Here is a 13,517-nt window from a genome sequence, read left to right as displayed (position 1 = left end):
GCCTATCAATCCTTTAAAGGTCACCTATATTTCTCCAAACGCCTCTATATATTTTTCAAGTGACCTTGTAAAGTTTCACCTTCTATCTCCCCTGGTAATCTAGATGGAGTAGTTTTTTTTAATGAAAGAAAAGAAACCAGCTTAAGTATTATGAGAAAATACAACCTGATTATCTTGTGCATAGGTCGCAAGGTTGCGAGCCACTTCTAAGCATTAGTTATGTTTGAATATAGAAAAGGTCATGTCTAAAGATCTATTACTTATATACATAAAATCCCTAATAAATAGCCAAGGCCAAGGAGAGTTAGTAGGGGATGGAAGAGCATTAGCGATCAATTGGTTTGAGCACCAAACCTCCTTAATTGTTAGTCCTAAAAAAGTTGCATGGTCTAAACCAGCCTTGATGCTGTACAATTCTGGATCCCAATCCTTAGAAGACAAAACAATTCTTGTAACAAAAAACAAAAACTTTCCATCCATCAAAAAAATAATTTGAATGTCCAATTACCCCTCAATAGCATTATTTATGTAATTAGAGTAGTGTGACACCCAAGAAATGATATAGTATCGATCATCCTCAAAGGTCATTGAAGAAGTGCAAATTTTAGTCCCACATCGCCTAGGGGAATAGTTCCTAGACAATTGATAACCTCAAGGTTCAAGCACTCGAACCTAAGTTTGAGGCCTTTTAAATCCATAAGGCCCATGGGCCACAACAGACAATATCATGCTAATGATGTAGGTATGGAGCGTTACAGGTAGGATAAAGGCTGGGCATGAATATAAGCATCATTAGACAATAGATATGACAATAATAGACACTAATAAATAAAAAAAATGCTAGCATACACTATACAACTGAAGAAGAAACTTAAGCTATGTTTGTATCTCAAGAAAAGAAAAAAAAATTGAATTAAACCATCATGATTTTTGTTTCATTATGTGTTTTTTTTTTCTATAAGACAAAGTACAATTTAATAATTATACTTACTATGTTTTGGACTTTTGGAGTTAGTTGCATCATCGCTGTAACTGCGTGATTAATGATTTATTTTTTGGTAGATTGCGTGATTAATGTTAGAAAGATTTGAAAATTGATTTGATGTGACTTTCTTTCTTTTATTTTTTTTTCAACCAAACGGTATCTTACTTGTTTGATTCATTGATTTTGTATTAATAGCAAAAATAAAAATCCACGGAGAGCTTGAACCAGAAAGGGCGCAGTAGAAAATGAAAGAAAAATATCTGAACCCTCATTTTCTTTTCTTCGCAAAGGCTGTTGGTTTACCAATTTCATCAGAATTGTTCGTTTGGATTCTCCCGTGACGGTTTTCAATTTTTCATTTATCAATGGGATCCCTTCTTTCAATTTCTCTGCTTCTTGCATCTCTGTGTGCATCTCTCTGGAGCTGTCAAGCCGGAAGGTGAGTGAGTACCTGTCTCGTCTTTCATATGCAATTTACAGATCCGCTTCATCTTATATTCCCGGGTTTTTTTTTTTGTTTTTCCCGATGAAAGTTTCAGTTTGATGTGCGCATGGTAGAATTGTCGTTGTTCTTGCCAGAATGATATAAAATGATGCTTGGACTACTTTTTTATTTGGATCGTTTAGAGCAAAAGAGAGATTTCAATGCAAAAAACAACTGAAGTAAAACACAGAACAAAGTGAACTATTTTTTTGAAAGGTGTGAAGGAAGTTTTAGATTGCAGAGTGTAGGGTCGCACTCCCACTGTCAGGTGTTTTGCGGACACGGGTAATCAACCCCAAAGAAGATTAGAGTTTAGTTATTTACTGGGTTTTTGGAATTTGCTTAAATTGCATGGAAACTAATCCAATTTAGTTTGTGAGAGAAGAATCTAGTTTCCAAGCTCACCGTAATCCTGTATGAAGTCTGTATTGGTTTGATGATCTAGACAGCTAATTGTCCAATTGGCATGGTGTAAATTTTCATGTCCTTGCCTCGGTTATCTTAGCAGGATTGTTTTTCTTCAGCCAATTATTTTAGATGAAGACTAGTTTCCATGTTCAATTTAAATTTTAATTCCCTATCAGCTCAATACTGATATAATAAAAAAGACGGGAATTATGGTGTATTTTGCCTATACTTTAAATAAAAATTAGTGACCAGAGGAAAAAAAAAAAAAAAAAAAAGCAGGGTTAAATTAAAATGCTAGAATTTTTTATTTATGGACAGCAATTCCATATATTTGTCTACAAAGAAGAAAAATGTTGTAGATCACTTTTAAAATACCTGTTAATCTGGTTACCAAATATGTTATACCCGCACCCAAACTACAGCTTAATTCTTCGGACCATGTTGAACTTTCATTGGTAGTTGTTGTGGCGTTGTCAACGGTCAACACCTGTGACTTTGGGTCGTGACAGTCAAGGAGATAACTGGAATAAAAGAGTAGAATTTCGATGTGATGGGTGATGTGACCGTGTGAAGGTGAGCATTTAATCTGTGTACGTGCTCCCTTCGTAACCCTCGAAAGGTGGGCCAAAGCCCGAAATCTATTGCCTTGGGTTTACCTTATTTCTGGTGGACTGGACCCTAAACTGGACCCGGTGGTGAGTCCACACCTGCCATATGATTTATTGTGGATAAGGTGTCGTGGGCCCCATCATCTCCTTTTGTATTTTAGTGTGGGGTCAAAAAATATCTTAGGGACCCACTAGAGATAAATAAGGGTTTTGGATTTGAGTGGATTAATCCAACTATCCACTTATAAGCCATAAATATCCTAGGGACCCACTAAAGACAACTATGAGTTTTGGAGTGTTGTGGATTGGTCTTATCTATCCACTCACTTACCTATGTGTTGGTCTTATCCATCCACTAAGCGCCCACTAACAACCCTCTAAGTCTTCTAACCAAGTAAAATTGTGGAGGTGAAAAGAGAAAGGAAAAGAGAGGAAAAGAGAAAGGAAAAGAGAGGAGAAGAAGAAGAAAAGAGGAGGACGGAAGTGAAGATCCTAGGGCTTGTGCAACCACTCTACTTAGGAGTTATTGCTAGGACAAGGTAGGTCATTGAATTTCTCTCTCTCTTCTTTAAATTCTTTTTGGGTTTAGAGATGAAACCATTTGGGTTGGGGGTTTTGAACCTAGGGTTCCATTTGGAACCCAAGGATACTTTTGGAGTAGTATTTCCCTACTTGGAGGCTTGAAGCTAGCCTTGAGTCTATCCTCTTCCTTTTTTTTGGATTTTAATTCTTGAATTTAGAGTTCTTGGTGGAGAAACCCTAGATTTGGGGTTTTGACGGAATTACCCTTCGAACCCGACAACCCTATGATAAGGGTAGGGTATTATGACCCTAGGTGGCTTGTAGACCTTTTCCCCGAGTCCTTGTGAGCTGAAACCCAAGAGAAATCGGGTTTGGGAGCTTGCTTGTGATGAAATTTGGATTCTGCAGGAGCTGGACTCTGTGGTGGACTCAGACTAGAAACCACAAATAGAGTCCACCCTCTCTTTGCCTGCAGCTGGACCTTGTGGTGGACTCAGACCAGAAACCACAACTAGAGTCCACCCCTTCTCTGCAGGAGCTGGACCCTGTGGTGGACTCAGGCCAGGATCCACCCAAGAGTCCAGTCTTGGGTTTTAGAGTATTTTGCCCAGGGTGGACCCAGGCGCTGTGCCTCCACTCAAGAGTCCACCTAAACTCTAATGTGTTATCCTTAAGCCTAGACTTCGGGACCCCTCTTACCTCACCTAATTCGCTTTGTTACGCTTCTCTAGGCAATATTACTTGTACGGTGGGACTACGTTACGTTGAACGGCAAACAAACCTTAGTAACGGATCGTGAATGAATAAGTGAGTGGGGTTGGGATTTGACTTAATTTGGGAGTGTTTTGCATTATGTTATGCTAGTATGTCATTTCTCATGCATACTCATTCTTACATTTTTATAACTATATTTGTGGAAATTACGAATGTATGCGTTATGGGTGTGGCTTGTTAATGTCTTCATCATGCTTATAATTGGTCTGTTATGCGCCGTATCGTGCTGGTACCCGGTACAAGATGGTATGGGACGTCATGTGCCAGAATACCTCTCAATACGATAGTATCATATTGCATTATACTGTTAGTACTATTATATGGTCTGTCATGCGCCGTGTTGTGCTGGTACCCGGTACAAGATGGTATGGGACGTCATGTGCCGGAATACCTCTCGACACGATAGTTCATATAGAATGGTTAGGATTTTCGATCCCCTTGCTACGACCCTTACCAACAGGGGTTTAGGTGTTAGGTAACCAAGGCTACTTGTGGTGCCTGAGGAGTGATACGAGGCCAGGTCAGGTGAGATCATTGGTTATCGGGGTTTGCCTCTGCGTGGCGAGTGGCTGCTACCGGCGCGAGCTCCCTTGTAACAATTGAGGTTGCATCGACGGTGATAAGATAAGTGATCCGCGATGTTACCCGAGTTGTTGCAGTAGCAAGTACCTAGTGACTTAGATGTGCTTGTTAGGTGGCTAATTGGATAATAATTCATGCATCATGGACTATATGTTATTGCTTGCATGCTCCCCATCCCCTCACTGGGCTCAGTGGAGCTTACCCCCTTTGTGTACACCTTTTTAGATATGGCTGCAGATGATGGACTTGTGGCAAACCTGGATGTTCACTCGTCTGAGTATGATTCTGTGGGTGTGGAGGACCCAGAGCCATTGATAGAGGAACACGGCGACGGGTGTCCGTGCGATGACTGTGCCTATGGGCATTCTGATTCTGAGACTTACTTTTGTTTCTTTTTGAGCTTACACTGTGCTTGTACAGACTATATTTTGATGGTTATGTAATGGTCATTTGAAATATCACTAGATTACTGTATAACCTAACACTAGGCAAATGAACATTATGTAACTATTACTTAGATGCTTCCGCAACTCTGTTTTACCTTGGAAATGTAATATTTCTCTATTTTCGTTTACTAGTATATTTGTGATGATTATATTAGTCTTGACCGTGATTCAATACACTGCAAATCGAGATCCTGGCAGTGAGGGGTGACACGTGTCATCCTAGTCATACCTACCCCTTTTATTGAATTTTATTCCCTTTCGGAATGGGGGCGTGACAAAATATGTTCTTTCCTAGTTTATGTAGCATGGAAGTCAAAGATAGTTACTGCATGCGTTTTCTGGGGCTGCTTGTTCCCTTTTGGAATTATAAATCCTTTTGATCATTCAAGTTCTGGACACTGACCATAAGGTGTTTAATTTTTATATGCTCCTTCGTAAAGGTAACCTGCTAATACCAACACCCAAAAATGTGAGAAATTATTGTTGGTTTACTAAAATTTCACACTTGATGTGTAACATTTTCTGTTGGTGGCTTCTTTAAGGCAGTTACAGGAAGGAGTTGAGAACTAAGGAGGTGGGACAAGATGCCATCATACAATTGGGCCGTTCTATGCAATTCACCAGAATTGACCCATCACGTGTTATACAACTCTCTTGGCGACCAAGGTCAGGTACTTCATTATCCAGTCACATGCATTTTCTTTCCATATGATGTGATTTTGTTTCAGTATGCATCTGATTGAACTAGAACTGTTCATCTCTTGATGAAGATCCTTTTCCCTTCATTGGACAGAAACAGTTGAAGACTTTCAAACTGATGCTCCATAACTTCCAAGAAACAAGGAACTTTATAGCTTATCTGATGAATTTCCATCTTTACTAATTGTCCTCTTTGTTTAACAATCTCACGCCATCTTTTTTTTTCATGCTTGAATAGGGTGTTCTTATATAGAGATTTTCTCTTTGATGAGGAGTGTGACCACCTTATTTATTTGGTAAGTTATCAATTTGTCACATTAAAACTACGGTGCTTTCAGCAGTGTGCAGGCACGTGTAGATGGAGCTTGATGTGAGGTTGTAAGCCTCTTACTTGAGATGTGACATTAGTCACATGCTCATGTCAGGGACATGCTTTTGCAATGCGTCAACATTTTTTTTTTTTTTTTTTGGGGGGGGGGGGTTTGGGGTTGTTGTCACATGGGCCTAAATAACAGAAAAATATGTGTTAGAAACAGAAAAAGATTTTTGATCATTTTTTTTGGTGTTTAATTTAATTCTGCAAAGGCTTCCATAAGGATAAGGGGTTTGCCAATACGCTTTATGGTGAAATATATTATGCTAACATGCAACTCTATAACTTCTATAATTTAATATTTTTTCTCTAACTTTTTGCCACAACTGTTATTTGTTTGTTTATTACTCCCTCTGTTCCATAATCATTGTCCACTTTTAAAAACATCAAGTCTTAAGCAGGAAGGTTTAAAGCATTTTACCCATGTAGTTTCCAATGTGAGATTTTCCTCCCTATTATTTTCTAAACGTTGAAATGTGGTATTAAATTATACACTTCTTAAATCCTTTTCATGATTTTGTGCAATGGACAAATGATTTAGGACCCACAAAAAAAAAAAAGGGAAGAAATTCATTGTGGCTTGGAGGGAGTACTAGAAGTGCATGCTCCTGATGCTTAGGTGTTGAACCTGGAATCTGGAAACACTGCCTGTATATTAAGTCATTGTGTTATGCTGTTCCTTATTTTTTTTTTGTGTGTATGTGTATGTGTATGTGTATGCGTATGTATGTGTCTAGGCAAATGAGAAGCTGGAAAGGTCTTTAGCAAGTGATAGTGATTCACGAGAGGCTGTAACGAGCAGTCTAAATTCAAGTTCTGGGATGGCCACAGATATTAGTCGAGTGAGTTTTCCATGCTTCTGCTTCTTACGTATGGTTGCTTTCTTTTTGTACTATACAAGTTGATATTTGTTGGATGGTACTTTTGTTTAGACACTATAATACAGTATCACAGTATGTGTTTGATACTAATAAATTTGAAAGGCATCCAGATAGTGAACCTAAACCTTTCAATTATGGTCCTAATAGATACAAAACTGTTTTATCTAATGTAATTTATGCATACATGGATGCTTTATGTTAGTCTCATAAGTTGATGCTTGATCATTGAGTTACTATTTGGTTGCCACAAACCAAACTTATTTAGGCATGCCGAACTATTATCTTCAGGTGTAAGTTGATGCTTCTTGTGGAACTTAGGGTTATGCAATCCTCACTCAAGGTTAGCAGTGAAGTTTATGAAAGGGTCTATGCTTCTATAAAAAACTTGATCCTTAGACCATCAATAAAAAATAAAGGGGGCGTACCTAGTGCATGAGGCTCCCGCCATTACGGGGTCTAGGGAGGGGCAGATATGTATGCAGCCTTACCCCTACTTCATGGAGAGGCTGTTTCTCAATTTGAATCCGCGACCACCAGGTAGCAATGGAGCAACCTTACTGTTGCGCCGAGGCCTGTCACTGATTCTTTGACCATCAATCTGTACTTTTTTATTTGATAGTCAAGCAAACAGTATATTACTGCATGGTGGAGTATGTCAGAAATCAAATGCACAGAAGGTGTGAGTAGTTGACTCTGCACTTATTATGAGTGGGTCCACTTTTTCAGTACCACACATAGTTGTCACAGCGTCTAGATGACCCAAGTGTTGGAGAGGGTCCAAAATCAAGGCGACACCAACAAGGCGCCCAAGGCGTCCGCCTAGGCGACCAAGGCGCTTGGATGCCTAGCCTTGACAACTATGGTCCCATATTAGAATGAATATTTTCAAAGGCCACATCATGCTTGTCTAATGACTTGTTTTGTACAACAAGTCACCAATTGGATTATTTAGTGCTAGTAGTTTTGTTGGAGCTTATAATGAGCTTGTTCATTTTCTTCTGCTTCAGTTTAGAGGGCCATGGGTGTATAAGAACCAATTACTTTTCTTCCGACCTGGTAATCATGCCAAAGTACTAGTATTGAAGGCATCAGGATCCACAACAGTGAAGTACTGTGCTTTCTCATTCTCCTTTTCCCACTATACTTTACCATTTTTTAAAATCCTTTTGGTGATTCAGAATGCTCCCTGCTTTGGCGATTCAGTAGGCTCCTTGGTGGTGATTCCAAGGTTGGGTATCAGGTGGGGATTCCAGCCTTGTAGATCAGGTGGTGATTCATGATCCTATCTTTTCCTTTCTATTTCAGTTTCAGTTTCAAAAACCTAGAAAGAAATCCTATCACCCATTGAATTTTACTGTACTACTTAACTTGGATTCTCCAGATTCTTGTTTTAAAATTGATCTCTGAATTCTGATTTCAGTTTTCTGTTCTGCTGTTAGTTATGAATCTTGTGACTGTTTCAAAATCTGAACTTTCCAATTAAAACCTGAAATCCTACTGCAACTAGGATGCATACAATTTTCAGATTTCCGCTTCTGTTTTGGAAATTCTGTTACTGTTCAATCAGTTATTAGAGCCTTAGTTTGGATTACTCCATTAAGTGTGAATGTAACTGATATTCTCAGGTTGACACTAAGAGGGAGGGGGGTGAACCAATGCCTTCAAAAATTCTTTCCAAATAACCCTGTTGACCACTACACTGACACCACTGTCTTCTGGCACAAGCACTGATTAATGTAGAAGTCAGTTCAACTAAGAACCACTCTACAGTAGAATCGTTATATAACCATATCAGTAGGTTACAGCAAAGATATCACCAGCAACAGAAACTGACAAAATAAGACTGAAATTAACCAGGAACTAACCAGCAGCAGATTTACTAACTCAGAAACTCAGATGAAGCTGGGAGACCAGTTGAAGGTAGGTCATATTGGGTTGAATGAACCTTCAAAATCTCAGCCACAAGTGACGGCTAGATGCTGAGATATCAACAGATCTCAGAATTAGAAGGTTAAATTCAGATTTAGAAACTCACAGATAATCAAACCTGACCATTGGATTGGACTTAATTTACCATCGAAGGAAAGGTTCAATGAGGGTATTATACTGACAAAACCTGGGCTGGTTTGGCTGGCCGGATCAAGAGTTTCAGCTGATTGAAAATCTTTGCAGAATTCTTAAATAACAAGGAATAATAAAATAGAAGATGAATAAAACAAAAAAAATAGAGAAGGAGAAGAAGGGATAGAAGGATAGAAGGAGGGGATTGGGAATAGATGGTTATCTCAGCCTTGGGGCCTCTCACCCACAGCTATGTCAGATGTTGAAACAATGATCTCTCTCAAACCTCAAGCAAGCAAACTGCAATTTCATTGGTTAAAACTGATGGCCACTTTTTATAGTTTGGCCAGGCTTCTCAACAATAGAAAGTTGAAATTTAGAAGGTTAAGAAAATAGAAACAATTACAACCAAAAAGGAAAGAACACAAAATTAGAAAGTACTCAAAATAGGAAACTACTTGTCCAACAAGGACTTACTAAAAACAAAGACTTACTGAAACTAACTTGCTTGCTTGCTGAACAAATAACATAGGAAATAGAAACAAATCAGTCTTCTAGAAGCTTTCCCACACAAGGCAGTTTGGCTGTGACACAGTTCACATGAAAAGTAGCATGAACAGTGTTTTGGTCTTCAACTTGGGTATTCTAGAAAGGCTGGGCTGGATCAGCCTAAACTAGCCCATGCAAATCTTTATTCAGTCTTCTAGAATATCCTCCATATGGATCTCCTCCAAATCCTCTTAGACAAACAAATAACACTCAAATAGACACTAACGACTTAATCCCATATAGGACTCAAATCCCCTCTTATTTAACCCAAAATACTAAGCCTATGGTCCATATAATTCATTGGGCACTCAAAATTAAGCTTAATTTAAACAAAACTTAAACCATAAGTTTTGTTAGACCTAATATACTAAACGAAGCCCAAAACAACAAGCTCAGCTTCTCTTCTTGTTGGAATTTTGCATCAACTCTCCTCGTCTTGAAAAAAAAAATCATCCCCAAGTTTTGTAGTGATGCCGAATCAGATTCGCATGATCATCCTTCAAGTGGAAGTAGAATGCAACAATCATTGATTTCGTCTGTTGTCTATCCTTAGCTCTGATATCAAATAATGTAGAATCGATCTCGAACCAATAATATTGAGGACATAATTTTCTAACACTTTTTTTTTTCTTTTCACATATGAAAGGAGAAATAAAGAGATATTACATAGAATTACCATTAGGCCTACTGGAAGGAATCACCTCGAATCCCAACATATTGATTCACCACAATAGGATTGGAGCTGCATTACCACAGTCCAAGGAACCATAGTTATCAAGGTATTGACCAATAATCGGGCTCTAGAGTCACCTTTAAAATGATGTGCTACATGAGAGAAGGAATACAATGAAAAACCGTCGCCTAGGCGTTTAGGCGCATTGGTGGTTTCGCCTTTGCGTCTAGTCCCCCTCCAATGCCTTGGGTCACCTTGACGCCATGACAACTATGCAAGGAACAACATCACCTCCGACCCAAAGAGGCAAAAGTCAAGTTTCTCAATCACTCAAAATCGTGGAAGGCTGTACCTACTTTGTGTTATTATAATATGTGTTGTATTACAAAAGGGACTGTTTAACTGACACGTATTTAGAACTTGACACCTTCTTTTGATTACCCCTTGTCTTATTCCCAAGATTTCTTTAGGTCAAGGGTAAAAAAGGGTTTTTAAATATATTTAAAAAATGGCATATCATTATGTTATTATCAAAAGTTGTCACTTTCTTGCACATTTTTCAAGTACACATGTGAAATGACAATATTTACCCTCATTGGAAAAAAAGTGTCATACTACTTCTCAACTTCGAACTGCTTCTGCCATTGCAGGGTCTGGGGAGGGTCATAATGTACGCAGTCTTACCCCTGCTTTCGCAGAGAGGCAGTTTCCAGACTTGAACCCATCCAAGAAACTAACTACTTCATCTAGTATAGGACTCAAATCCCTAATATTTGGGCTTTATAGGATTGGCCCATTACATTAAAGGGCCGTTACCTAGTGTTGGTGATCCAATAAACTAAATCAAACCCAAAACAGCAGGCCCATCTTCTCTTCTTGCTGGAATTCTGCATCATAAACTAACTAGGAAACTAAAATAATAAAGGAAACTGACCCAAATAAGGACTCTAACTAAACTAATGAAGTAAATCACATATTTCTACCTTCTAGCCATATTTTAGGCCTATTAAAGTGGTACATTACAATTAATACCCTTTGAACCAAAGGCCCAACACATATATATAATCTGTGTTTTATCTGCATCAAAAGGTTTTCAATAACTCTGGTTGCATGAGCCTATGCATAGCTCAAGTGAGTTCCTTCTTTGTCATCCTTCTGACACTATTTCATGATAGGAAGTCAGAGTTCGCCATCTACATCGTCATAGATATTAACATTATCGCATTGGTTTTTAAGGAAAGGGTTTCTCTTTTGCCCCTTTTTCTTTACTTGTGGAAAAGGTTGGTTTGCAGTGGAGATAGAATGAGGAAACTTCTATGTAGGATCATTGGGCATGACTGTCATGCTTCTGGTTATGTAGCTGTTTTTTACTTCATACATTTACTTTTGTCTGCATAGCTGCTTCATGGATAAATTCTGAAACGCATCTACGTGGCACAAGCAATCTTTTACCCCATGTATTATCCATGAGAGTTCCACTTTATCCCTTTTTACTTGAAATCAGGAAATCTTTGCAGTATGTCTTCCTTGACTTGGCATTGAACTAAAACATATGTCTCCTAAGGGCACCCCATAACTGAATGTTGTCATGTAGGGGTGTCATTATACAGGCCAGCACTGACAGGCCTGATAGAGATTGGCCAAATAAAACCGAAACTGAACCGACTGTATAAGACGGCCCTGGTTCAGTTTTGGTTTTATGAAATGTAATTTTTTGGGTTAAGCGGTTGTTCTAGTGTCAACTGATTAAGCCGTTGTACCAACCGATTAGGACTGATTAATTGAACCGCCCAAAACCCGACATGACTTAAACGACTGATTTAAGACCGACTAAAGACAGATAACTGATCGACCAATTATTATCTTATTTTTGGCTCCGAGGACCGATTACATAAACGATCAGTTTTGGTCTTGTGCCTCAGATGTGCATGACTGATTAAGGCTCAACCGAAATCAACCGGTTGACACCCCACTGTCATGGTACTGTGGCTTTACTTTTTATTTGTGTTTGCAAGGATGTAGTAAAGATGCTTTTTTGTGCTTTGAAGGATGATACAGTTGCAAGGATAGAGGACAGAATTTCCACCTGGAGTTTTCTTCCCAAAGGTATAGCGATTCTGTTTGTTCAGAAGCTGGGGTGTTTGTTTGGTGTTGCATATAGTGGGGTCGATACTTAGTTCTGTTCCATCTTCAGAGAATGGCAAGCCTCTCAAGGTTCTGCATTATGGTATTGAAGAGACCAAACAGGCTGATGATCACAATGATGATAAAAGCAGGTTGGCAGTGGATGAGCCTGTGATGGCAACAGTGGTGTTGTATCTGTCCAACGTTAATCAAGGCGGTGAGACTACATTCCCCAAATCAAAGGTGAGAAAAAAAAGAACCCATCCCAAATCTCTGCTATTTCGATCCTTGGCATTTGACACACATTAAACACAAGTATGTCATTTTTCTCTGTGATAAATGAAATTTATTAGTCTCTGAATACTGATAAAAGTGATCTCTATCTACCATAGTTCAAAAGCAGTTATCTGAGGGACAGCACATGGACTGACTGTGCTAAGACCAGTTTCTCTGTGAAGCCTCTGAAAGGGAATGCATTGCTCATCTTCAATCTCAACCCCAATACAACCCCTGATGTGAGCAGCTCCTATGCCAGATGTCCAGTCCTTGAGGGGGAGCAATGGATTGCCACCAAAAGTTTCCACTTGAGAGCTACTCAGAAAAATAAGTCTTCATCTGAATCTGATAGCACTGATTGCACAGATGAAGAAGAGAATTGTTCCCAATGGGCTGCAATTGGAGAATGCCAAAGGAATCCTGTGTACATGATTGGTTCTCCTGATTATTACGGCTCGTGTCGGAAGAGTTGTAAGGCTTGCTGACTATATTTTGGGACTTAAAATGTGCCAATAACCTCAACATCCATTCTGGTGTTGATGGTCTATATTTGATTGATAAAGGACATTGTTGATTCTTTGAAATTTGCAAATATAATGCCATTTGACCCATGCTATCCAAGAACATGATATTATTTCTATGGTGTTTGCATGATGACTACAGTGACCAGCCCTATAAAACCTGGTCTGTGTTACCTGATTAATAGATGAGCAGGCTCTGATTGGCCCTGACCAGGCCCAGCCCAACCCATTGGCACTCTTCTAATGCACAATACATAAAATGAATTATTAATAAGCAAGTCATGGGTGAAAAAAAAAAAAACCATACCAGAATCCAGTACACTTAAACATAGTTATTCAAAACATAATTACAAGAAAGCCATTATGCCCTAAATGGAAACACTAATGCATGCAACTATAGAACACACTTAATTTGGATGGAATTAATAGTGAAGTGGAAAAAATAGTCATAGTGGTTTAAGCATGCAAATGTCACTTAATAAATATCCTAAAAATACTTAATAAAAGAAAAAATTACATTTGGAAAGTATAGTCACCAATCATGATTACAA

General features: G+C 38.7%; 1 protein-coding gene across 4 annotated transcripts; it reads left to right on the top strand.

Annotated features, from left to right (window-relative positions):
• Nucleotides 1-1,270: 1,270 nt before the first annotated feature.
• On the top strand, nt 1,271-13,066 carry LOC122661755 (probable prolyl 4-hydroxylase 7). 4 transcript variants are annotated; one of them, XM_043857270.1, is made up of 8 exons: nt 1,271-1,424; nt 5,356-5,475; nt 5,747-5,804; nt 6,619-6,716; nt 7,762-7,768; nt 12,094-12,151; nt 12,240-12,412; nt 12,562-13,066. In XM_043857270.1, exons 1-8 carry the CDS (start codon nt 1,351-1,353, stop codon nt 12,928-12,930), a joined length of 957 nt encoding a protein of 318 aa, XP_043713205.1. In that variant the 5' UTR covers nt 1,271-1,350; the 3' UTR covers nt 12,931-13,066. The 4 variants fall into 4 exon arrangements, with proteins under 4 accessions (XP_043713205.1, XP_043713198.1, XP_043713209.1 ...); XM_043857263.1 differs by lacking the exon at nt 7,762-7,768 and having other exon boundaries at nt 6,619-6,723; XM_043857274.1 differs by lacking the exons at nt 1,271-1,424; nt 7,762-7,768 and adding an exon at nt 5,197-5,300 and having other exon boundaries at nt 5,332-5,475; nt 6,619-6,723.
• Nucleotides 13,067-13,517: the final 451 nt, after the last annotated feature.

Source organism: Telopea speciosissima, chromosome 1 (assembly GCF_018873765.1).
Source record: "Telopea speciosissima isolate NSW1024214 ecotype Mountain lineage chromosome 1, Tspe_v1, whole genome shotgun sequence".
NCBI classification, from domain to species: Eukaryota; Viridiplantae; Streptophyta; class Magnoliopsida; order Proteales; family Proteaceae; genus Telopea; species Telopea speciosissima.
This window is presented reverse-complemented; position numbering and strand designations above follow the sequence as displayed.

Coding starts and splice junctions, on each gene's coding strand:
- LOC122661755 (XM_043857270.1), top strand. CDS start 1,351: ATGGGATCCCTTCTTTCAATTTCTCTGCTTCTTGCATCTCTGTGTGCA. Junction 1,425..5,355: donor TGGAGCTGTCAAGCCGGAAG/GTGAGTGAGTAC, acceptor TCTTTAAGGCAG/TTACAGGAAGGAGTTGAGAA. Junction 5,476..5,746: donor CAACTCTCTTGGCGACCAAG/GTCAGGTACTTC, acceptor ATGCTTGAATAG/GGTGTTCTTATATAGAGATT.